Source organism: Vanessa tameamea, chromosome 19 (genome assembly GCF_037043105.1).
Source record: "Vanessa tameamea isolate UH-Manoa-2023 chromosome 19, ilVanTame1 primary haplotype, whole genome shotgun sequence".
NCBI classification, from domain to species: domain Eukaryota; kingdom Metazoa; phylum Arthropoda; class Insecta; order Lepidoptera; family Nymphalidae; genus Vanessa; species Vanessa tameamea.
In genome coordinates, this window is record NC_087327.1 from 6,206,710 (window position 1) to 6,231,559 (window position 24,850).

General features: G+C 31.7%; 2 protein-coding genes across 5 annotated transcripts in view; one reads left to right on the forward strand and one right to left on the reverse strand.

The window, feature by feature from the left end:
- The window catches only part of LOC113399382 (uncharacterized protein C14orf119), a 292,988-nt gene that overhangs the window by 65,123 nt on the left and 203,015 nt on the right, over positions 1-24,850 (reverse strand). The gene's annotated exons all lie outside the window — the stretch shown is intronic.
- LOC113399380 (synaptosomal-associated protein 25-like) lies at positions 570-24,816 on the forward strand. 4 transcript variants are annotated; one of them, XM_064217877.1, is made up of 9 exons: positions 571-853; positions 10,160-10,250; positions 10,836-10,877; positions 13,102-13,150; positions 15,808-15,925; positions 16,217-16,345; positions 17,901-18,045; positions 20,036-21,536; positions 22,595-24,816. In XM_064217877.1, the coding sequence occupies exons 2-8, from the start codon at positions 10,161-10,163 to the stop codon at positions 20,096-20,098; spliced, it is 636 nt and encodes a 211-aa protein (XP_064073947.1). In that variant the 5' UTR covers positions 571-853; position 10,160; the 3' UTR covers positions 20,099-21,536; positions 22,595-24,816. The 4 variants fall into 4 exon arrangements, with proteins under 4 accessions (XP_026494286.1, XP_026494285.1, XP_064073947.1 ...); XM_064217878.1 differs by lacking the exon at positions 13,102-13,150 and adding an exon at positions 14,935-14,983; XM_026638501.2 differs by lacking the exon at positions 20,036-21,536 and having other exon boundaries at positions 570-853.

Sequence of the window (24,850 nt, forward strand, 5' to 3'; positions counted from 1 at the left end):
ATAAAATTATTCACACCATTACTCATTATACTAAAAACTTAATTTTAAATTACATATTTAAAATTAAGTTACCCAATGCCTAATATATATATATATATATGTTTTCTCAATGTAGCGCTGCCTGGTAGATGCCATGTACTCGTATTTGTATTGTATTGTAACTTTATAAAACTGCTTTATAAAATTAAATATACCGTTCACAATAATAATTCACCTAATTGTTCGCGTGATAGTATTGAATTATAAAACAATTTTAAATATTATAGTTAACCTACAAAATTTTTCATTGTCGATAAAGGCCTTGGTGTAGTTATGTTAATACAGTTAATGATGCATTTGTTTTGCAGTGAGAAAAAGATGCGATTATAGTGTCATATTTTTTATAATATTGAGTAAGCAATTTTATAAACGTTAACGCCACCTTTTGTTAAGTAGCAGAACTATTTAGCGAATTGTACAAAATTATTGTAACTATTACAATTGTTCGTACGATGTCGCTGTTTTGAAAAATAAAAAATAATACAATTATGTTAAATAAATAATTTTAAAAATATTTTAATACACAGACAAGCATTATATGACGCATGATTTAAACGTCCTAAATAATCTGTTCTTGTTAGTTATTACAATTAGAACGGCTATACGCGCATGACAATGACAACAAATTTCAATGCGCATAGTCAAAACATTGCGCATTTCGTTGGCTAACCTCTCCGAGTCGATCGACCGAGGTTCCGTAGCAGAGAAGAGAAAGTCTTTCACTTCATAATTGTGCTGTATTTTGGTGCTTAGTGCGTGCTGAGTGACATCAACGGGATTTGATTTGATTGAACTGTCAGAAACAAAACTACAAGTAAGTTGTATTTGAAATACTAAGTTGCGGCATTGCATAAATAATCAATAATCTAATTTTTTTAGTAGACTAAAATACTTATACAATATTTGAGTATATATGTTAACTTTAACCAAAGTATCCCAAAAATGAGTTTCAATAATTGAATATCGAATGTTTTATCTGAAGTGATGTCATAAGCTGATTAAAGCGACTGACGTCAACTGTTCCTTTTTTTTGTATATAAAATTCATTCATGGATACTTCATCATAAGTAATAATTATATATTATTATATTTCTATATACATATAAAAATTGCAATTCCTATTGTACCTTAAAAATGATACATAATTATAATTATTATCCTTCTCCTTATTCGGTTTTGAAATCTCTTAAAAATAAAATCTAATTAAAAATATTATCTAAATTCATAAATTTTATGAGTTAGGTATATATAAATAAAATATTATGAATAAAAATAGTACTTTTTTTAGTTTAATAAATTAGTAGATATTCTGTCTGATTACATGTTATAAAAGATTTGTTACAATTATAAATTCAATCAATTTCATATCAATTAACTAACATGTCAAAACAAAATATATTACTGATAAAATTTTCATTATATATGAAAAACAACTTCAAAGTATTGTAATTGGTATTTCTGCCCGTAGATATCGGCATGAAAGGTATATGAACCATTTCTTACATTGTAAATTGCATATAGGGTCAAATTTTTGATGTCTCTTTCGACTGCAATTATACCGGCTCAAACATATTGATACTTGACAGAAGAATAAAGGTTGAGTGGGTGGTTCCTACTGAGACTTGAACCCATTTTACAAATTTATTAGTAAAATGAGTTCAAGTCTCAACTTACTGTTTTGTAATCACATTATCTATTACAAAACAAAACAGTTATGTAAAATGTACATAATTGATCATACATCTAGGTATAGGCATAGCCCATTAATATCATTACATAATCATATTTAACACTTTTTAAGCATCAAATATTTAATATGCAACTTGTCTATTTATTAAACAATTTCAAGCATAACTTAATAAATAATTTGAGCTCCAGTTATCACATACTAAGTCATTTAATTGTTAATATTTTACTTCAATCCAATTTTGATATTAAAAATATTTAATAAAATGAAATAATTACTTGATTAAGTATAACATAGTGATGTATATTTATTAAAACATAAATGTATTTTATGAATAATAAGTTCAAGGTTTGTTTAATTTATTTTCAACTACTGAGCCTTGCTATGTGGCTACACTTTGTTCTTACATAATGTGTCCTAAACCCAAATTGTATTGCAGTATGCAAATTTTTTTTTCAAGTCTATTTCGTTAGAATATTTTGAGTTAAAATCCAATAAAGTTTATATCCAATAAATATATATATATTATATATATATTATATATATATTATATATATATTAAGGTCACATAAAAACAGTCCTTGCCAGATACACCCTCTAGGGCGTTGTCGTAAACCAGATCCTATCTAGAAAAAATATCTATTTTAAAATAAATGAGTGATCGATTAAATTTAAAATCAATTTTCACAAAGCACGCCTCGCGTGTTGTCGTCCTGCTGCCGCCCACAGCAATATTAAAGAACTGTAGCAATTACTATGTATAATGTCAAATAAAATAAAAAAACCGGATACCTAGTTCCTACTTCGAATGAATTGCAAAATATAGTAATTCAATTCTTAGTTTAATGGCTTTTAGTTGTGCTGACAGGGCACAGATTATTTCGCCAATGTCACGTAGGATGGAGAAGACACGAATGAGATTGATCGGTATGATTGAGATAACAAACCCAATTAAATTTTTAGACAAGTATAGTAGTAGCAATTTCCCAAAATATAGTAAATACCTCGAACAATAAGGGCGGGAAAAAGTTATCAGCCTAAAATTGGACGTGTACTGTAATACCTCTGTTAAATTGGTCATTGAAACATTACACAATGAAAAACAACCGAAACAAACATTTTTTTCGAAAACTTCATTTTATAAAACCGTATGAATATATTTTGAACTAAGCAATTTTTATACTAGTAACTCGTCATAATTAATTATATTAGAGGATGTATGTTTGCGTGAATTTCGTTTCGTTACACTCCCGCCTAATTTAGGTGGTTAGAAGTGATGACGTCATGCAGCTTCGTCTGACTGAACAAAGTTAATTAAAACAAAGCAAAACTATAACGGTAAACTTCTCTTATACATCGGACATTACGACGTGTTAACCATGTTGGTACATAGTTGTAACTTCGTAAAGAAATTCTTTTAAATTTTAATTATTATTTTTTATTAACGGAATCACGAAATATACATTCTAACGGTGAAAATCAATACTTTCATGTTCCAATATAATGGATGATTGATCAAGTATAATTGCTGGCATTCTCTTGCATATTACCTACCACGGTTAGATACGTATTCTATGTTTCAACGATTGCTGTCAATTTACCGCCAATATCTATTATCTATAGGTAGTGGTAACCGTCAGGATGCATTTTCCCGTCTTCCATCTAGATAAAATAAATAGTCCGGTAATAACGCTCTTGTTTTTAATAAATATTTTAAAATCTTTCTGAACTGCCTGAAACTTAGTGGTTTCAAGTTAAGAAGATGACACATTATTTTGGTTAACAAATGTCCAAGTATTTTGGACACAGATCGGATAACATGATACCAACATAAAATAGAAAAGTGGACGTAAATAATATAATTTATGATCTAAGTGTAGAAATTAGACTATATTATATTAATAAACAAATAGGCAGTTCATTAATACAAAAATATTTACATTTTATTTAATGACCTTAAACTAAAATGTACGATAAAAGATGAATAACATTTTCCCAGTTGACTGCAAGCCAACGACATGCTATTAACCGTTCATATGCTCCATAAATTGCGTTTCCAAGCATGAAATGTCTAGACTGCCATACATTGCTGATGGATACGAGCTATGTCAAGATTAGGTAGCGTATAAAGGAGCTGTCTTAAACACTAAATAAGTTAAAGTCGTATGTGGTGGTCTGGGTATGGGGTGAACCGCGGGAGCATTGCGCGCGTCTATTGATTTTACCCCGACCAAAGCATCGCTGTCTCCGCAAATGCCAAGATTATGGCCACAATCTGTTTTTAGAGCAATGCAAATATATTTCAATGATAAATACTTTAAGAGAAAAAAATAATTTATAGTAATTTTTATTTTAATGTATGCTTGGTAAAAAACCTTAGGTACCATTTGACCAAGAAATCCTCGATTGTAATTTTTTAATATTACTTAATTCTTTAAAAAATCTAAAGACTTAAAACGCAAGAACTTAATCATATAAGTAACTCCTTTACGTTAACATTGTGTGTAAATATAAAATGAACCTCGAAAATATAGTTCAAGTGTTAAACTACACTTTCAATTTCATTTCATTCGTTTTCAACATTAATAGTAGCTTATCCCGTAACAGGTCTGTAGTAATACATAAACTAAGGTTAACATTAAAATTCAAAGGTTGGAACAGCTCACGCTATTGCTTGCACGCCAAAGGTTCAAAAATAACGACTCGTCTTCAACGGTTGCTTTTACAGATTTTAATTCCACTTTTGCTTTCATTTATCTTTAAAATCTTTTTTGCGGATTGGATTTAAAACATTCATAGCAGTTTATTTACGAGAAAGTGATGAGTATTAAGTACTCGTAACTATCAGTAGAATCGAAATTCGACATTAGAGTAGCGCTTGACATATCAATCGTTTTTAATAACTTATTCGGATTACCGAGATTCAAAAACATAAATCTACAAAATATTTTTTTATGTTTTTACAACAGTAACAAAAAATGGTTATAAAATTACAGCGAAATTTATTATTGAAGGTAATACTTAAAAGAATCCATTATTTTGCTTGACTGGACATTTTACATCTAATAAAGCTTGAGCTTGCCAAATCGGCCAAGTTATGGCCTGCCAAGTCGGTCAAATTTTGAATTACTTGTACGTTCTCATTACATAAAGCTAATAAAGACGAGCTGATTAAATTATAGCTTGTTTTATTATTGGCTTACACGGGGTAAATACATTGCGTAACGATTTATAATGGTATGATCAAGATCGTCAATACATAATATAGATGCTTGTGACGCAAATCGTAGTGAGGTGCCCCCTTTCTTTGTTTTAACGTTCAAGGTCGATTCACCCACCTCCCCTTTATGCCAACCAAGTTGAATGCTCACTGACGATAAATCCGTGAAAATATTTTACTGCAGAAATTATAAACTCCGACTGAGTTATATCGATATTTTATTTGTAATATTTTTTAAAATATATATTTTACTTGGTATTAGGGTTTTGTTGTTTTGGCTAGTTACTCGTCATATATTCTACCGCTACGCAGCAATACTTAGTATTTTAACTTGCACAAGGGATGCTACATCTCAATTTCCAAGGTTGTGGCATTGGTTATATAAGAAATGGTTAAAATTTCATTAGCAATGGGCAGTGGTGTTCACTTACCATCAAGTAGCCCATTGGCTAGACAGACTACAGCTGCCATAAAAAACTTATCGAAATTTTGATGCAAAAAGTTGCCAAACCAATGTTTTTAGTGATAACATTATATGCATAGGATTTAAGATTGTATATTTCTGTGCCTGTAAAACTTGAACAAAGCAATACAAATTATAGTATTAATATGTTGGTTGGATGGACTATTCCAATCGAAGGAGTAAATATAAATATAACTAATATTAATATATTCTATGCTTTTTGCTATTACACTTTCATTTGGCTCCCAATGATCCGATAGTAAAGTCGCCGACATTCAAATCGCAATTTTTTCACATGAATACCTTACGTTATTCAAGATCTTGACTAATTGTGCTATGTAAATTCAACATCAAATGTGTTTATTTAGCTTTATACCTTCTTCAATTTAAACAGGGTTGCCTTTTCAAAATATACCTATCCTGATACAACTGCACAAAGCCTTATAGCAGAATAAATTTTAAATGTTTGTTATAAGTTTCATATAAGTATACTTTTAGTTGTTAGTTTTACTAAAAATATCTCCTACAAAATAAATAATATGGCTCTTTTTTTACTTGAATAATCCATTTGAAATTTTTGGTTTGTATTCTTATGCAAAAGACAGATATTAAAATAATTGCTGGGCAACTAAATCATTTAATCTTTATTCTTTACAATATCTATTGTTAACTATATCCTTAAGGGAGAAGCTTTTGTACATACTCCACCATTCAGATCAAATAGTATTCTTAACATATACATGTGGGAAAATTTCATCCAACACATAAAGATATCTTAACTTACTGGTGTTTTGCACAATTCAAGCATGAAACAGCAGTAGTGATAGTACTCTATTACTGAGACAAACTAAAAATCACAGTTAACTCATCTTTATTAAAACAAAAATAATTAATATTATAAATTATAAATAATTATAACCCTTTTTCATATTTGTATATATGTATACATATTTTAAGTTTCGTTGTACGAGAAAATGTTGCAACTGAAATTGAATAATAGACAATAATTCATTTTAATCATTTATTAATATTTATTAATTAAACTGCAATTACATTGCTTAATTTAAAACATGTACAAACATATCAAATATTCTTATTCAGATTCAATCAAATAGTACCTATAATTAATATTTAATAAGCTATCATAGTACTGTTTTTGTTTAGTAATATGCATCTCCTATACTCTGATTAAATTCTTTTGGAAAGGGTCACAAGAGGTGGAGTTACGCGGAAGCCGCAAGTGTTTTGTAAAATTAAGAATTGCAATGAGTAATCTTCTTAAAAACAATTTGAATGTAAAACACAAAATGTAAAATTAAACTATCTGCAAAATTATGTTGACTGTAAACAATTGTTCAATTTATTTAGAAAATAATAGGGGCCTCCAGTCCTTCGTTAAACCTGGGTTTGGAAGAGAAGCATAATTAACCACACACAATTGAGTGTCCATTGAACTATGCAATCGCTTATTAATCGGAGGCAATTATCTGTACTGTGTCTTATAATAAAATTTACTAAGAATAGCAACAATTATTGTGTTATAAATTGTATTATTACTAAATTACTTACTTAATATTGGCAATTTCTGATTTTAAATACTAAACATACTTTAAAAACTAAAAAACTCTAATATTTGACTAGTTAAATTTTTTATCAATAATTATAAATACATATGATATTTGTGATCCCTATTTATATAGTCTACTATTCTCATCATTCAACACAACTTCATTTAATATTGATAACATCTTTATTTTTACTGCTATTTTCTTTGATTTCGGGATTCTTTGTAAAGTTTTGTGTAAAGATAGTAAAAATAAATGGTCCTCATCATCTTCCTTACTACTAAATGAATCTACATCATCTAAATTTTTACGTTTACACTTTCTAACATTTTCTGAGACTGTTGTCTGCTTTAATTCAATGTCATTATCGTCATAATACATATATTCAGGCTCTTCGTCAATATCTTTCTCTACGATGTTCATAACATTTGTTAGGAAAAGTAACTGTTTATAATACATGTATTCGCTTTTTCGACCGACTCCTGATCCATAATTTTTCTGTCTTTTAAGCTCTCTGGCAAAGCATGTTCTAATATTCTTCCATCTTTTTCTTAGTGTGAATCCTGAAAGTTAAATATGGAACAATTTATAGTACCTATCAACCTTTGATTAAACTAGACTAATAAGATTATAAAAAGATTTAATCCCAATGAAATATTTTTAATACAAGACAAGACATATTATACTATAACATTAAAAGTAATTGCAACTTATTTCTTTAATAACAAATTTATTATACAATACCTGTTAGGCCTATATATATATATAACTACCGACCTAACCTAATATTAATCGCAAACTAACGTTAAGCTTAAGCTGTTAACGATAAAATAACTTGATGTAATTCTAGATTTCATTTTATTTGTTAAAATAATTAATTTTATATCGTTGGCATGTCCAAGTCAGTTTGGAAACAAATCTTAGGCTTGTCTACAATTTCGATGCATTTTCAATGCAAATCAAGACAATATCTAGTTATCTACGTTGTTATTGCTTACCTAAAACATGTTTATCACTCGCAGACATATCATCTACTGCAAATATATCAATAACTTCATCCCAATCCCTTCTTTTTAACTCTTTGTTCGTGTGTTCCGGAGACGACGTATCCCAAATCGATCGCCGCTTTTGTATTTCACTTATAAATAGTTCAGTATCAAAATTATTCATCATACTGTGAAATGAAATATATTTTTGTTTGGATTTGACAACAACAAAGTCAACAGATAACGATAGTCTTACTGTAATACCGATATGCGTCATGCGCAATGGAAAAGAGACCGATCGGTAGCGCAACCGACTAGCGATTGTTTTAGAACGAGATAGCTGAATGTATCGTTCACGAATAAATTGCGCGGTAGAACTACCAGTCACGTAGGCAGAGCGAGTCATACGTGATACAACATACTTTTAATTGTACAACCGATATCCTATAAAATGAATACAGGTATATCAGTACATGTCACTGTTAAGCAATTAGTCAAGCTGCCGTTATAAAATAATATCCAAAATATATTTAGATGATTTGTTGAGATCTAGAATATCAATTGACTAAGGAAAGACGTAATCTTATTTTTATTTAAATATAAATATCTCTAGAAAAATATTGAATATAATATCTACTAAAAGTTCTTCATATGAATTTTGAGGCATATAAAATTATAGATATTATTTATAATTTTATATGTCTCAAATTCACACGAAATCTATAAATGACCGACGAATGATTTTCGTAACTTCCGTAACTGTCAGATAAGTAAGTAATGCAATTAATATAAATAAAAAAAACTTTTTCTTGTCTTAGCAATCGAGTAAATAATTAGAAATTTTATTTTTGAAATTTATATACGGCGTAGCGGGCGCCTGGCTTATTAGTTTTTATACACATATTTTTTGATTAAAAACATAATAATAATTATTTATTTTATAACTATTTTGTCACAAGATGTATTTAATACTTATCATATTTAAAGTTAATATGAGATAATTTCGTTTGTCATGTACGTTCAAGCAGTTCAAGTGTGCCGGAAGTTATAGTCACGCATTTACTTGCCGCGCAGAGCGCATTTATTCCAAAATTTTAAACTTTCTAGGTCGCTTTTTCTATGAGAGAACATCGTTAGACGTTTCATTTGTACGCAATAAAATTCAAATGAATGCAAAACGACAGAAACGCTGTAAACTGTTGCATAAAGGAACTTTTTCATTTTACTGGCAAATAATGCTAATGATGTTACTTTTAAATAGATAATCACAGACAGAGTTTGATTTTAGGAACTGAGAAATGATTATAATGTATTTGAATAATTTTTTGGTCATAAATTAAATATGAAAGAAATATTTCTTAATAATTATTTGTTTTGTTTATTTATATCTATTTAATTATTTGTACATAGAATTTCCATAAAATCTACCCTACGATAGACAAGAACGTTAATGTAAATAATTTATTGAAATACTCTCGGCAAATACTGATAAGAGTTAGAACTAAAGTTCACTGCAGCGATTAATTTTACTTACTTTATACTTTACTGTACACCACAAAGAGAAAATAAATAAATAGAATGGAAATGGATACAGCTTAAATAAAAGAAGCGCACAATTTTGGTACCCTTATAACTACATAGCGATTCCTTCAGGCAACCAATGGTGTGGGTGATAGCTCTATCGCCTATATATAATCTAAATACATTCTATATACAATAAGTAAGAATATAAACGATAAGTCCTCAAATATAACGAGAAAGAAAAAAAAAATAAAAAAAAGACATGATTCGTGATATGCCATTTGAGACAAGTGATCTTTTACATCTTTTTTTAAAAATGTCTATGGATTTGGCCTCGCGAATATTTAAAGGAAGGATATTTCGGAGCTTAATAGCCTGAATTGTAAAAGATTTTTTTATAAAAAGATGATTCATGTTCGGGCACCAATAAAATCCATCTCTTCATAGAACGAAGTGCATCTCGAGATTTCCTTAAAATGAAAATGTATCCTTTAAGTAAGGGGAAGTAACAGGGTGAAACAACACACAGTACAAAATAGACAGGATGACTAGCTTTATCTCATTGTAGTTTGGAAAAAAATACTCCCTGTTTTCATCCTATTTCATACACACGACAGATAGGTATCATATGTTATCATGTTTAGATGTGATGGATAACGATAAATTTGCAATTTTCAGGATGCCGTCAGCAACGCCACCAGCAGAAAATGGCGCGCCGCGCAGCGAACTCGAGCAGCTGCAATTACGCGCGGGCCAGGTGACTGATGAGGTCAGTATCAAAAATGCGTTTCTTGGAGAATATTTCTGGGATTTGAGATAAGTGATTATTTAGAACCAGAATATCATAAGGCTTTGATTCATAACCCATTGATGTGAAGAGAGAACAATTCAGTATCCTATGTCCAATCCAAATTCGAAGGACCCGCAACTGGATTGTTGTGTTAGTAGAATAGGAAAACGGCTAAACAATAAAAAGTTTACGTTTCGATTCGTTTGGGAAAAAGTGACAATGTGAAATTGTAGCGAGGTATTTTTCATCAACTCAATTATTTTGAATTAAGCCCGTTTCAACGATGCTAAAAGTCAAATGTGTAAATTTAAATTCCTTTATTTGACGCAGAAGAACTTATTTGTTGTTAGTAAAAAACTACCACCGGTCTGAAAAGAGAATACCATGATCAGTCATTCCGTAGTCAGTCAGTCAGATCGTAGTTCCCAAGGCGTGCGATCATCTACAAACTTACATATTTTTTTTTATAATTAAACAATAAAAGTAGTTTGTTCGTGGATCCTTTTGTAAGATCACATTTTTCCACAAATAAATCAATTATAAAATTATATCTTTTAATTTCAGTCCCTGGAATCCACTCGGCGTATGATGATGCTTTGCGAGGAGGTGAGTTTCAAACAATCATTGCGTATAGTTTAAGATGTAATCTAATAAAATGAAGCCTTAACACAATTTTTCTAATTAAAAATATTTCGATCACAACGACGAAATTAAATCATAAAAATTATGTTACGGCTATTTTAGAAGATACTTGAAAATATATACTTAAATGTCGAGAATACCTTCTAAAATGAATACATGACTCAAAACATGTATCCATTATAGATAATCCATAACTTGTCAGATATCCGAATTTAAATGATTGTTATAAAATTGGCATCGTTAATATAAAATAAATTAACTGAAAAACTACGGTAACCCAATAATCTACATAATCGTAAAAAAAATATTATTTATTTGTACATTTCAGATGACGAATAATTATTTAATTGTGTTTCTTAAAATTTATGTTATTGAATTTACAAGCGAACAAATCACTGGAGAGAGTTTCTATTGGCAATTAGTTAAAAATAGATGTGACATGCGGAGTCGTAACTTAGACGTGTTTGATTTTAAGAACCATATGTTAACCTCCCACCCCCCCCTAACCATAGTATTGAAGATTTATGTTCAGTTATTCCGTTGTGATTATTTGTAAACATCTGTGAGAGAGGTGTTCTCGATGCGAGGGAGTGAGGGGTATAGCGAAGTGTCCCGGAGAGCCCCGAGCTCGGTTTGATCTCCGAAGCCCCCCAGAACCCTTTAGGGCGCAGCCTTTGCTATCCCTGGCTGTTGTGTTTCGATGTCGCTATTGTTATATGTTATTCGGTGTGTATGTATATCTATTGTAGCTATCCAGTTTTGTTTTCCTTTTATTTGTTTATTTTTATTTGACATCCTTATGCCAAAGAACATATTATTTATTTATGATAACCGTATTATGGGTGTTGCATGATCCGTGCCTATATGTATCCGACATTGTTAGTGACCTCTATAGCCCTTTGTGTTGTTCGTAGCATTTTAAAGTTTTATGTGAGTGAATAAACCCTGATTCCAGAATTTGGCGTTGACAGTTAATTCTACCAACAAATAAGGTGAAACGCCGTAAAAATCGTTCAAGAGTTATATTGGACTTATTTTTATAAAATTAACTGTCAGCATCCAACAAATCTGCCCCAAGTAGACAGTTTTAATGTTAAATCATAGCATGAAAGCCCATCTTAACTAGATTGACTCCAATATCCCCGTAATAGATGATAATACTTCTCTTCGGCCCTAGAATTTATTTATCCAGACATGCTTTCCTGTCAATATAGTATGTTCGGTTGTGCTTGGGCTTGCTTTCAGAATAATATTCCTTTTCTGAAGTGACAATTCGCCCTCGAGGCTGTAATCACTACTTCCAAAGCACGTTCTACTTTCTTACTTCCTCTTTATAATTATTTGTTTTAAAACACTAAGCCATTTTACTGTGAATATATTACCAGTAAACAAATAAAATCTTCGTATACTTCATAATTGGACATCCTAACTAACACCTACTAAATTTTAAAGACGGTTTTTTTTTAGTTTGTGTTCTATCTCTCTCTCTCTCTCTATACTTTTAGTTATATCTTTACGTAGGTCTCTGTGTAGTGGCTGTTCTCTGTTGTTGACTGTGTTACTATTATGTTGTATGATTTTCGTGCCTTCTCCAACATTCACAATACTGCAAATATGGGCGTTATCACACGCCATACCTACTACTGAACTCCAACAGATATATCGAGCTACACCTTTCAAACTCTCACAACAAATACAGACCAACTATCAATATATAAATTATTGTTTTGTTTGATCCTATTTTGATTTTGTTTAACTTACAATTTACAACATATATTTCTTTGTAGTCTATTATACGTTTACGCATCTACATCGCAACAATTTAATTTATTTCAGTTCTAATGTATAGGTCTGTACCAAATCTCAATTCAAAATTAACACAGTACAGAATATCAATAACTACAAAGTGACACTTCAGTTTTAAGGAGGATATCTTTAAATACGCAAAAGCTCTAGTATGTCAGTAGAAAGTCTTAAGAAATTAACTCATTTACTAAAAGTTGAAGGTATCCTCTTGACACTTGTATACCGTTACTTAACACGCAGTCGTGCTCGCGTGTCGCCATCCCCTCGCGGACGACACTCTGGAGGAGTCGCCTCGAGCGATTCCCACTCATTCTCCACTCACTCCACTTTACCCCTCACAACTAACATGCTCTCTGACTTTTTGTTTCTGCGGCTGGTGTAGAGCAAGGAGGCTGGCATTCGTACTCTGGTCGCTCTAGATGACCAGGGAGGTGAGTGAACTGCAATTGCAACACTAAATAATTTTCAATTTTATCTAATTTACTTTTGCTAGCCTTATTGGAGCATCGTAGGGTTTTCAGCCCGCCCGTAAACGGGCTCGTCGATATTGAAGAAACGAAAAGAAAAGGGGGTATTTCATATAAAGTATTTTTAAATTACATCTAATGTTCCAATGCAAAGGTGCGGGCATCCTTAATATTAGCTCATACATATAGTAACCCACACACTGAATTAATCACGGAATACCCACATCTTTGTATCATTATGCGTTTGTAGCTAATATACACCAATTTGCACTACTTATCAGCGAACGCTATTATCGATGACGCCGGCTAGTCCAGACAAAATGACATTACCAACCGATAATCTTCGATTGTACGAAACTTTATACATTCTGCATTTCAGATGGTCGTACTCGACTCTTAATCGACAACTTACCTAAATCACATGAAACGATTAAAATAACCGAGCGAAGTAAATTCGAAACGCTTCTCCTCAACGCACGACTCTTTAACATTACACAAAATAATCATGATTCATAAGAAACTGAGCACAGATAAAACTGAATCTGGTTTTACTTGCAAGCTTCACTGCATGCATGTCGTTGTTCGAGTAGTGTGTGTTAGCGCCGCTCGGCCGCACGCCGCGCACGCCGCGCACGCGCCGCACGTCGCCGTAGCGCGTCACGCCGCCGCCACTTGCCACTCGCCACTCGCCCGCCGCACGCCCCGCACCCGCGCGCGTCCCGTGCGGTCCCAGGCACCGCGTGCACCTGCCCCGCAACCCACACACCCCGATACTCTCTCCTGCGATATATTATTTTGATTTGTATTTTATGTATAGAGCGAGGACGCCGGGGGGCAAGCGCTTCATATGTTGAGTCACCAGGGCGGTAAGAGTTAAACTGAACACATGGGTAGTCGAGCCGTGAGAACGTCTGTGTTGAATGTGCAGTTAATAAATTAATCTCTTTGTTTTTCTTTGACGTTTCTCTTGAATAACGACTTATCTCAGATCGATGTTGCGTATGTTTCTATGTTTCGATGGGGATGATTTTGACAACATAGTGTAAATAGAAGCCCGATGGCCGTTCGTTGCTAATTGTCGCAAAAGACTGTTTCTATCTTTTGCTGAAGATTTAATTTGTATGAGCTGCGCAATCTGTTTATTTCTTCCGTTGATATTATCTATCGGAACGCTTTTTATAGGTATATTTATTTATCTTTCCGACTCTACTCCTCTTCTCTATAACCTGCGGTACTGAAATGAATGCGCGTTTACCGAGTGTGTCTGTTGACGTATAGAGCAAATGGTATACGCCTTCATCTCCATGGCTAGCAGCGTATTGTTAATGTTAGCGCCGTAGGTCTGTAACTGTTAGCTCGATGCGATCTGTGTCAGTGCGAGGCCGGCGGCACCGCCTCCGCGCACTCGCTCCTCCACGCATAGTTTGTTCATTTCCTCTTCGTTTGATATAATACTTTGCTATTTTCACTTATCATTTAGGAATGGCTTTATCGAAACGCTCATTTGCTAATTTATTTTCATTACTCACTTATTGCGGAGGAGTGGCCGCCCGCCTCAGCGCGGCTCACCGTGACCATTTTCATGTATTATTTTATTTTCTCTTTAGTTGTCAGTTTGAGTTGTATTGAGTTGAGTTGTCGAGGCGTAAGGTGCGAGGCGCGCGCAGGCCGAGCCGAGCGCGCGCGCCGCCCCGACGCCTCGCCGCATTCGTTTGGCGAGCTATAGTGACATCATTATTGTGTTGTAGAGTCACGAGGTGGGCATGAAAACCCTGGTCATGCTGGATGAACAGGGCGGTAAGCATCCAGTAGTACTTTTTACATCACTCATAACTTAGTAAGGCTTCTGTCTGAAATGCCAGTTCAAAATGTTTATGAAAAAATCATTGAATGGCAATAAGTTTTTAACATTTTACATGTCGATTGAAACGTGCTAACAGTTAAATAATAATGGATAATTAATAAAGGTAAAATGTCACCACCATATAATTAAATAGTACGATAATCGTATCTCCATTCACACTAGCCTCGGCCTGAATGGAGACCTGGAGATTAAACAGTTTATCATTTGTATCGTTTTATTTAGTTTTTTTCACGCATCTAGCCATGCACGTATACTTCAATCTTGCTGTTGAATGCATGAATTTAGTATTTATTAATGTTCTAAATGTTAGTCATAAAGTATTTTTATATTATTATCACTTAGCCTCAGCACATACATCATCTAAATCAAAGGTAAAATTAAAACTAGTTTTCAATCTTGATCGGATCAAGTGTAAGACAGAATACGAGAGGACAGTGGCAGGACTGCTTAAATGTAAAATAAAAAAAAAAGAAAATAGACGCTTTCTTTAAAAATATAATTGCTGTATATTATGTGCATGGTCCATAGACAATTAGTAAAAAATTTGCAATAACCAATATTTGTCTTACACTTTGCTCCGTTTTTTTGTCGAGAGCGTTGAGAATTTACAAAAAAAATAAATAAACATAATTCCAAAAGAAAAATTAAATTATCGCGATTAAATATTGAAATGTTTATAAAGTTTGATAGGAGCTTGACACGAATAATATTAGAACTCGAGTGCGGTTTTAAAGCTTATGATGGTGTGTGTGGACAGAACAATTGGACAGGATCGAGGAGGGAATGGACCAGATCAATGCGGACATGCGCGAGGCGGAGAAAAATCTGTCGGGTATGGAGAAATGTTGCGGCATTTGCGTACTCCCCTGCAACAAGTACGTATAATACATATTTGTTTGAAGGCGTAAATCTTCGGATCTACCCAATAAAATTACTGAAACCGCCTAGAACAGCTAGCTTTTGATGAACCTAATTAAATTAGAATTACGGATTATTATTTAATGATTTTTATTTCAAATTTCTTAAAATCCGTACTGTTTTGATGCTTTGTAATGGACGAAGGAACATACCTGATAATTCTTTGTATATTATAAATTTGGTTGGTTAGACGTATGATTTTATAATAAATGATTAAATTAATGATAGGAAATGTCTTACCATTTCAGAGGAGCATCATTCAAGGAGGATGATGGAACATGGAAGGGGAACGACGATGGAAAGGTTGTGAACAACCAACCTCAGCGAGTAATGGATGAGCGTAACGGCATCGGTCCGCAAGCTGGATATATTGGAAGGTAAGTTTTTTTTACATTATAAAGGTAGGTCGATGGGTAAAAGGACCTGGATGGACGGCAGGTGATTACCACTGCTCATAGATATTAGCGCTGTAAGACATATTAACCATTTCTTACATCGCCAATGCGTCACTAATCTTTCGAGGTAAGATGTTTTGTCGATTGTTCTTGTACTTACACTGGCTCATCCACTCTTCAAACTGGAACGATAAAACAATATGATAAACGAAATGATAAATTTAATATTACATTACTTGGTGGCAGGGCTTTGTGCAAGCCCGTCTGGGTAGGTACCACCCACTCATCAGATATTCTACCGCCAAACAGCAGTACTCAGTATTGTTGTGTTCCGGTTTGAAGGGTGAGTGAGCCAGTGTAACTACAGGCACAAGGGACGTGACATCTTAGTTCCCAAGGTTGATGGTGCATTGGTGATGTAAGGAATGGTTAATATTTCTTAAAACGCCATTGTGTATGGACGGTGGTGACCACTTACCATCAGGTGGCCCATTTGCTCGACCGCCTACCGATATCATAGAAATAAAATATAAAAAACACTCCACGAGCGCACGAGAGCAGGAAAATATTTGACCTTTGCCTTTAAATTCCTGCGACGTAGTTAATATTGCAAAATATAAAGGATCTAATTTAAGAGAAAAGGTCAAGCGTGTCACGTTGGAAAACTTATGTACAGTACGTTATCTCATAATGGGTGGACGGCTTGCCACGACATTTGCTATAATATTATTTACTTAAATGCCAGAATTTAGACTAATTCGAAATACCAACTCTAAAATAAAGTTACCTTTGGCCTTTGACACGAGTAAATGTTAATTAAATATTCGAACAGGTTGACCTTTATGTCTGTCATGAAAGTATCCCTGACCTTTGAAGATCAGCAACTTTAGCAATATAGATATATAAAAGTTAAAAATATACTATTGAACTGCGTAAGGGTAAACAACTCCTAAAAAAATGTGAAACCTGTTGGAAATTTGATTTAAAAAGTGTTGCATTCGACAAATTTAATTATACTTGGAGATTCAATACTTTAAGTTATTGCTTAAATAAAATATTAACATACATATATATATATATATATATAATTATAGACAATGATGTCATTAAAAATACACAATAGCGCAATGGTTTACGGGCTCGTAAATTGACATTTGTTGGTGTCATTGCGCAGGCATGGTCTTGGCGATAATTATATTTTTTATTTTACATTTTAGGCAGCCGCCTAGCGATGTAAAAAGTCGCAGGATCGATCCTGACCCCATGGGCTATTGTCGTACCAACTCCTAACACTTAAGTGATAAGATTAAAAGGAGGGGTAAATAGGAATATTAGTAATTCCTCAATTCATTTGGGGCATTGCTACTATTCTTTAAAAAAACAAAAAAAGTTATTATAGAAATCTCACAATGTTAAAAGCTTAATAGGTGTATGAAAGTCACTCAAAAACGTATCGCTATAATCATTCCAATCTAAAACTATAAACGACAGAATATACTATACTTATATATAAATATTGACACGTTAAATTTTTCAGGATAACAAACGATGCCCGTGAAGACGAGATGGAAGATAACATGGGACAAGTTAACACGATGATCGGCAACTTGCGCAACATGGCCATCGACATGGGCTCCGAACTCGAGAACCAGAACCGTCAGATCGACCGCATCAATCGCAAGGTATGGAAAACAATTACCAAATATTCCGCTATTTCGATACAAATAAGCTAACATAAAAGGCACTTTAACAAGTTTTTTCGTGATTCGCGATATAGAGGTCTGTACCATAGAGTATAAATATTCAAAGTTATAGAGCCCACACAGAGTGGAAACAATGAACACAAGTAATAACAGGGCCATAATACTTAACCTACTTTATATGTTACTTAATACGTACTTATTATACTTAATACAAATCTTGTATATATTTTTTTTTATTTCGAGCGGATATTGTAATATTAAGTAAAGTAAAGTAAGTTGTAAGAACGGTGGTAAATCACAGAGATGGGCACAACGGACTACCAACGATATGCGCGCTCTATATATTTTTACTCTATGGTCCGTAGTAATTCGTGACAGAGACCTTCGTCCAGTGAAACTAATAATTTACGACGAGGAATTTTCAAAAAATACTAACATTGGTAACGATTCTATTGAACAATATTCTTAGAGTAAACTAATTTGACATTACTAAAGATTTCTATCTCTTTCCTTTGTGTGGGTTAAAATGAAAAGCAAGACTTTTAATATGATCAATTTATTTTGATATAGAGATCATGTACAATAGAATTTTAACCACTGTATTGAATTAATGTTTATTCCTTGTCGTGTTGTTAAGGGAAGTGCATTTTATGTGACATTGTTCAATGATTTATAACCAAGTTTTCAGTGAACACGCGAGTTCGTCTAAATGAATTGCTTAATTTATTTTTTGCTAAATAATGTCTTTTTATGGTTCTAATTATGACTTTAAATAATACGTGTTATAAATGATGGTTATATAATTACTTTTTTTTACTATTTTTTAAATAATATGCCAAAAAATACGGAACTTTTAGATTTATGTATCGGCACGAAGAGTTACTTTAACTACTAAAAAATTTTTAATTAACATCTTGAATAATGTTGCCATGAATAAAAATAAAGTTCGTTACCTAATACTTGGTTTGAGCTGCAATACTTAGCACTTAATTTTTATTTTATTTTATTTTATGAATTGTTCCATACGCCTCGTATGTTTTTCTTTACGAGCTAAGTCAAATATATTATTAAGTTATTTAAAAGACGAATTCGCGTGTATATTGTAAAAAAATGTACCTTTAATAAAATTTTATTCTTGAAATATTTTATATTGATGCTTTCGATATTATTAATATTTGTTTTTCGAATTTAATCCTAACTATAAAATCGCCTTGAACATCATAACATTTTCACAATTTTAGTGTTTGATCCACCTTAGCCTTGACTTCAATTTCTCTAAACTAACCGTGTTTGTGACATATCTCTATCGCTTATTGGCCTTCCAACGTTTCAAAACGCTTTCCTATAGTCTATTCCATGAGTCGAAATCCTAAGGAACAAAATACTCGCTCCATATTGGTCGATGCACGTCGCTACAGAAACGAGTCGAATCCTTAAATAGAGTTGGTTTCATTTGAAGGTCACATTAACATTAACCAATGAGCGCCCAAGGGAAATTTCCTTTGAGAGCTCGTTTCGTGGAATGGACTTTAGAATCTGAAATTCACTTAGACCTGTTCTCACTAAGCATGTTCTTTATCATACATAAGTAGTGAATGTGGTTAGAGTTGATTGGATGTTGTGAAATTCCTTTCTTACAAACATGGTCACTAAACCCAAGGACACATTAACAATCATTATAGATCCATTCAGTAACGAACATGACCTCAGTACTAGACCCATCAGTAACACTCATTCCACTCATTACCTGCGCATTATTATCAAATGAACTGTAACAACTCACAAGAAATATTCAAAATAACGATCCTTGTACATGAGAAACTTTTGCGCCCGCGTGACACATTTATACATTTTCAATTCTCTTCTATCGGTATCTCTTTCTTTCTATCTTTGTCTTTTTCGCGTAAAGGTTTCAAAATGTAAATGGATTGTATGTTACATAAAACAAGACAATCGTTCTGTATCATAGGGCGAATCGAATGAAACGAGGATAACGCTGGCCAACCAGCGCGCGCACGAGCTCCTCAAGTAAACGACGGCAGCACACACAAATCACACATGTCTCGTGGTTCGGCCGGTTGCCATATCCCAAAACACTATAAACAAACAAAATACTTTATTAATAAACCTAAAATTACCATTCAAATTTTTTTCCTGAGGTTCACATTTTTATTTCACTCATTTTTTTTAAACCGTCTCTTTGAATGTTTAATCTGTGGCGTCTTAGATAAAATTTTTATTTTCGATTAAATTAATACCACTGCAACTGGCCAATTAAATCAGTTCGAGTAATAACCTAGTGTTTACTCTTTCATATAACTAACTAATAATTAAAAAGACCTTGATTATTGTTAATATAATTATTAAATAACCTATTTTTGTGCTCTCCTTTGTGTAATCAACGCTCAACATAAAATATATCAATTTGGTGTCCAATCTATGGAGACCAAGGCGTGTTAGAAAAAATAATAATCATGAAATATACCTTGTAATAACCTTGACGTAGAATGTTGAATATTAAACTTTATTATTTTATTATAATGCATTTACCTATTGTTAATGTTACTATATTAGAAAATAAAAACAAAACGCATGTGTCTATATTTAAAAACATGATAACCAAATTAATTATCTTATTCGTGTTAAAAATATACTTAAAATTTATATAGAAATTCAATTATAATTGTAATCATTGTAGCTGTAACGATAAGAATAATTTAAGATGGTTAGATCAAATCGGATGAGTTGATATGTGATAATAGTTCGAAATTAAGATATTAGTGTTAGACAGACATGTCTCTGCGAATATTTGAATCTGACTAACAGATCTTGAAGACATTTCATAGGAGCATTTATGTAAAAATGTAATTTAGTTCTGAGCTTTAAGAAGTATTCAGCAATACGCCGTTTTTTAATATTAAATAGTCTAAATATTCTTATTGTAGTTTTTTTTTGTTTATTCTGTCTATGGACATTCCATCTGAACTATAGGATTTTTATCCACTTCATGCATATCCTAACAACATATCTGCTTCTATGAATGGATTAAAACAACAAAACAATTATATATAATTAGTAATTACAAATAGATAATCATAGAAAATATGAAAATCATATAAATTCAAACGAATTCAAACTGTCTATGACGTAACTTTTTTTTTGTTAATGACTATTTTATGCGAGATTATCCTTTAAATTAAATGAATTAGTTAATCAATGAATACATTAATACTTTAAGTAATAAACCAAATGAAAAGAGAGATTCGTGAAAAATGGTAAATAATCGAAAAGGTCTTACTTAATATTCTCATTAAGATAACATTAATAATAATTAAAAAGAAAAAAAATACTATGTCCCATTAACACGCTTGACGTTTAACATAATGCATAGTGTATACGAAAAGTTTCCATTACCTCAACCACGAGACAGACACAAAAACACAAACACAGACAGATCTGCGTCAAATACCGTGAGTATAATATATTTTTTATCGCACTTTTAAGCCATGCAATGCACAGCTTGATAATTCAAGCTTTTATATGTGTAAATTTAGGCGCTATTACGGAAACAATAAATGGGTAAGTTAAGCTTCTGCATAAAATAAGCGTGTACATACTATAAAACATAAAAAAGGTTTGATATTTACATACTTTTGAAATATACTACTGATAGGAGCCAACTATACAAATAAAAAAAAATACGTGCTCGTTTATCATATTAGCGAAAAACTAAATACAAATCAGGTATCGTTTTAAAGAAAAATATATATATTTCGTTTGTAGATTTTAGTATCTCTTGTCTGATGACATAACGAATATGCACTGGTTACTCACCAGTTGTGTTCTTTAAAAAGTAAAATTTAATATAAAAAGCTATAGAGTTGGTTTGATTCATTGATAATTTTTAAATAGCTACATTAATAGAATAAACATATTTAAAAAAATGGCCGCAGGACTAAACATCCGGAAAGCTACCATTATTTAATCTGTATAAAAGACATTTTAGGTCCCAAGTTGTGAGTCTGTTTGACAGTAATGTTAATGCATAAATAAATTCTTCAACGAGTCTAAATATAGTAATTTTTTAATATATGAAATACTGTCACTGTGGCAAAAAATAATTAGAGCTGATAAATATCTCATCACATTTTTATTTCATTAAAATACAGATACACACTTGATACTATCCCATATTTTACTATAGTACCATTATTTGTATAGTTACTATTCACTTTACAAAAGCAGCTTGAAAAGGAAAAACGGAATCAAGGAGTTTTCTTTGATCTTTACAGTATTATAAAAATATGTAATATTATGTTGATCGTAACTTCTTGTTAATGATATGTACCGGCAAAAGAGAAAACCTAATTCAAACGTCAAATAATGTAATTAAAAAAAATATACAGACAATTATTTTCGTGAAATAAACCGTTACAAATGTTTTTCTTTCTTAAGCTGCTACACACTAACATTATCTTTTTATCGATTATCGTTGTATATGTAATAATATGTTTTTGTAATGTTATAGGGTGAGAGTAACGAGACACGTATAGCGGTTGCAAATCAGCGAGCGAATAAGCTACTCAAATCTTAAACAACACGTCAATGTGTCAATCTGTCAATGTTGCACGTTAAAAAATTTGACGAAATGGTGTTGCCGTATTAGAAAATTTCCCATACAACAACGAATTCCGGCTGTTCGCAAATAATAATCAAATTATTTGTAGTTATAATAGTCATATAGTAAAAGTTATTTAAATTATGGTTTTGTTTTAATAAACGTTATGGCAACATCTTTTTGCGCAATTTTTATTTTTAAGTTATAAACAAATATATAAATAGATAACCGTTGTATATTCACGAAGACAAAATAAACTGTAATAAATCATTTTAATGCACTGGTAACACTATTAATGTGACCTATTTACTTTGTTGGTTAGTAAAGTGTATCGAAAATATACTTTTATGTGAGTTAATGGTGAGAGATACGAGCCGGAATAATGTAACTCTGTCTTGCCATATGTGTTTTGGAGACGAACAAAATAAATATTTAATTTGCACGTATTTTTACTTTAGGTAATGTGCCAAAATTCCTTTCTATTCACTATCGTCTGTAGACGTGTTTAAAATGACACCAATTTCAATGTACCTTGAGTATGTTATAAGAGTGAATAGCTTATAATACTTAATTTTTGCTAGAAACAATAACATTGTAAGGAAGTACCAATTTAGCTCAAATATAGAACAGATATTTTCGATAGAAAAAAAATAGATATCCTCGGCAAAACTCGCTGATATTTTCTCGAACGGCATTTAAAATAATATCTTAGATTATAGACATTTGAATATCTAAAAATATAGTGAGATAACGTTTACTATCTTTAAGTTTGGAATGTAAAGTTGGCGTTACATGTATGACATACAACTATTATTTTGTAATTAACCTTTAACCCATATTATTAATTTCAAATATAAATTGTTTTTTACGAAATTATAACTTTCAGAAATATGCTTTTTATTAATTTATAGATTAAGATTATGGTGCCTATAATACTTTTTGTAAGTTTAATTTTAATCTGTGCTATAGAATAATTTATATTTTATCTGTTCTATTTGTCATATTGCTTCACAGTTGTAGTTTTATTTAAGGAACGGATTTGGCGCAGTTTTCATTTCAATTGGTGTTGACTAACATCTACAAAATTACTATAAAATATTAATATCTTGTAATTCTCGTAACTTACGTTGTAACCAGTTAATAAGCAGCGTTGTAATGTGATTACATTAATATGCAATAGTCTATTTAATAGTTGAATATTAAAAAAATTTATTACTTAAAGTATATTGTTGTAAGTATGATTAAGGCGGTCGCTTGGTTTTATTCACTGTCGCTATTTAACAAGTATTGCCATAACGAAATTATGTGTATAATTTAAAGTATTAAACGACATACCAATGTGTATGTGTAGACGCGAAGTAGCTTATTTATTTTGACATTATAACTTAGAGTTTAGCTCAAAATCTAATATATGAATATATATAATCCTGACATTAATAAGTGAGGGAATACACAAATTCTTTTGATTATCAGATCTGTAGCAACCTTTTTTTAGCTTTAGGACGTGATAATAATTGTTGATTAAATTAAGAATTTTGATTTAAAAAAAAGGTTGAGCAATTTTTTTATTTTTAAAAGTGGCAGTGAACGAAACTGTGCATACCGCCTTATAAAGATGTACCGGCCTTAGGAATAATGATAGGAATGTTAAAAGGAATGGCTTGACTTATTATACTCATGTACAGGGGGCCACTGACCAAAGCCATGGTTTCAAACTATTTCCAACTCTATTCAAAAATTAAAGTTTTCAATATTTTGTAGAAATTTTGACACTTTAATGGTGGCCCTCTGTACGGGCGTTAGTTTTAAGAATTTTCAAAATTTTCTCTATTCTCTCTCGATCGTATTAGTTAAGTAGCGTGGGCCGATAACCGCACGTTTTGTCTAAGTACATATTCCAATAATAAAATATTTTAACTTTATCTTTATTAAAATATAGTATTGAGTTATTAAGATCAATTTAATCAATAGATGTGTATACCGCCTGCGCAAATATATTCATTTATATTCAGCCTAATATTATCTATTACAGTATATAGATAAATTATATCTATTTTCTTTAAGAATAGAATAGTTAGTATAAAATGTTAATTTCTAATTAAATTATTGATTTGTTAAAATTACCTATAAAACGCTGTATCATTTATAAGATTCCCCTTCCTTCAT

Excerpts from the sequence above, each read along its gene's own strand:
- LOC113399380 (XM_026638501.2), top strand. The coding sequence starts at position 10,161 with ATGCCGTCAGCAACGCCACCAGCAGAAAATGGCGCGCCGCGCAGCGAA. Across the intron at positions 10,251-10,835 it reads CGGGCCAGGTGACTGATGAG|TCCCTGGAATCCACTCGGCG; the intron begins GTCAGTATCAAA and ends TTTTAATTTCAG. Across the intron at positions 15,926-16,216 it reads TGCGTACTCCCCTGCAACAA|AGGAGCATCATTCAAGGAGG; the intron begins GTACGTATAATA and ends TTACCATTTCAG.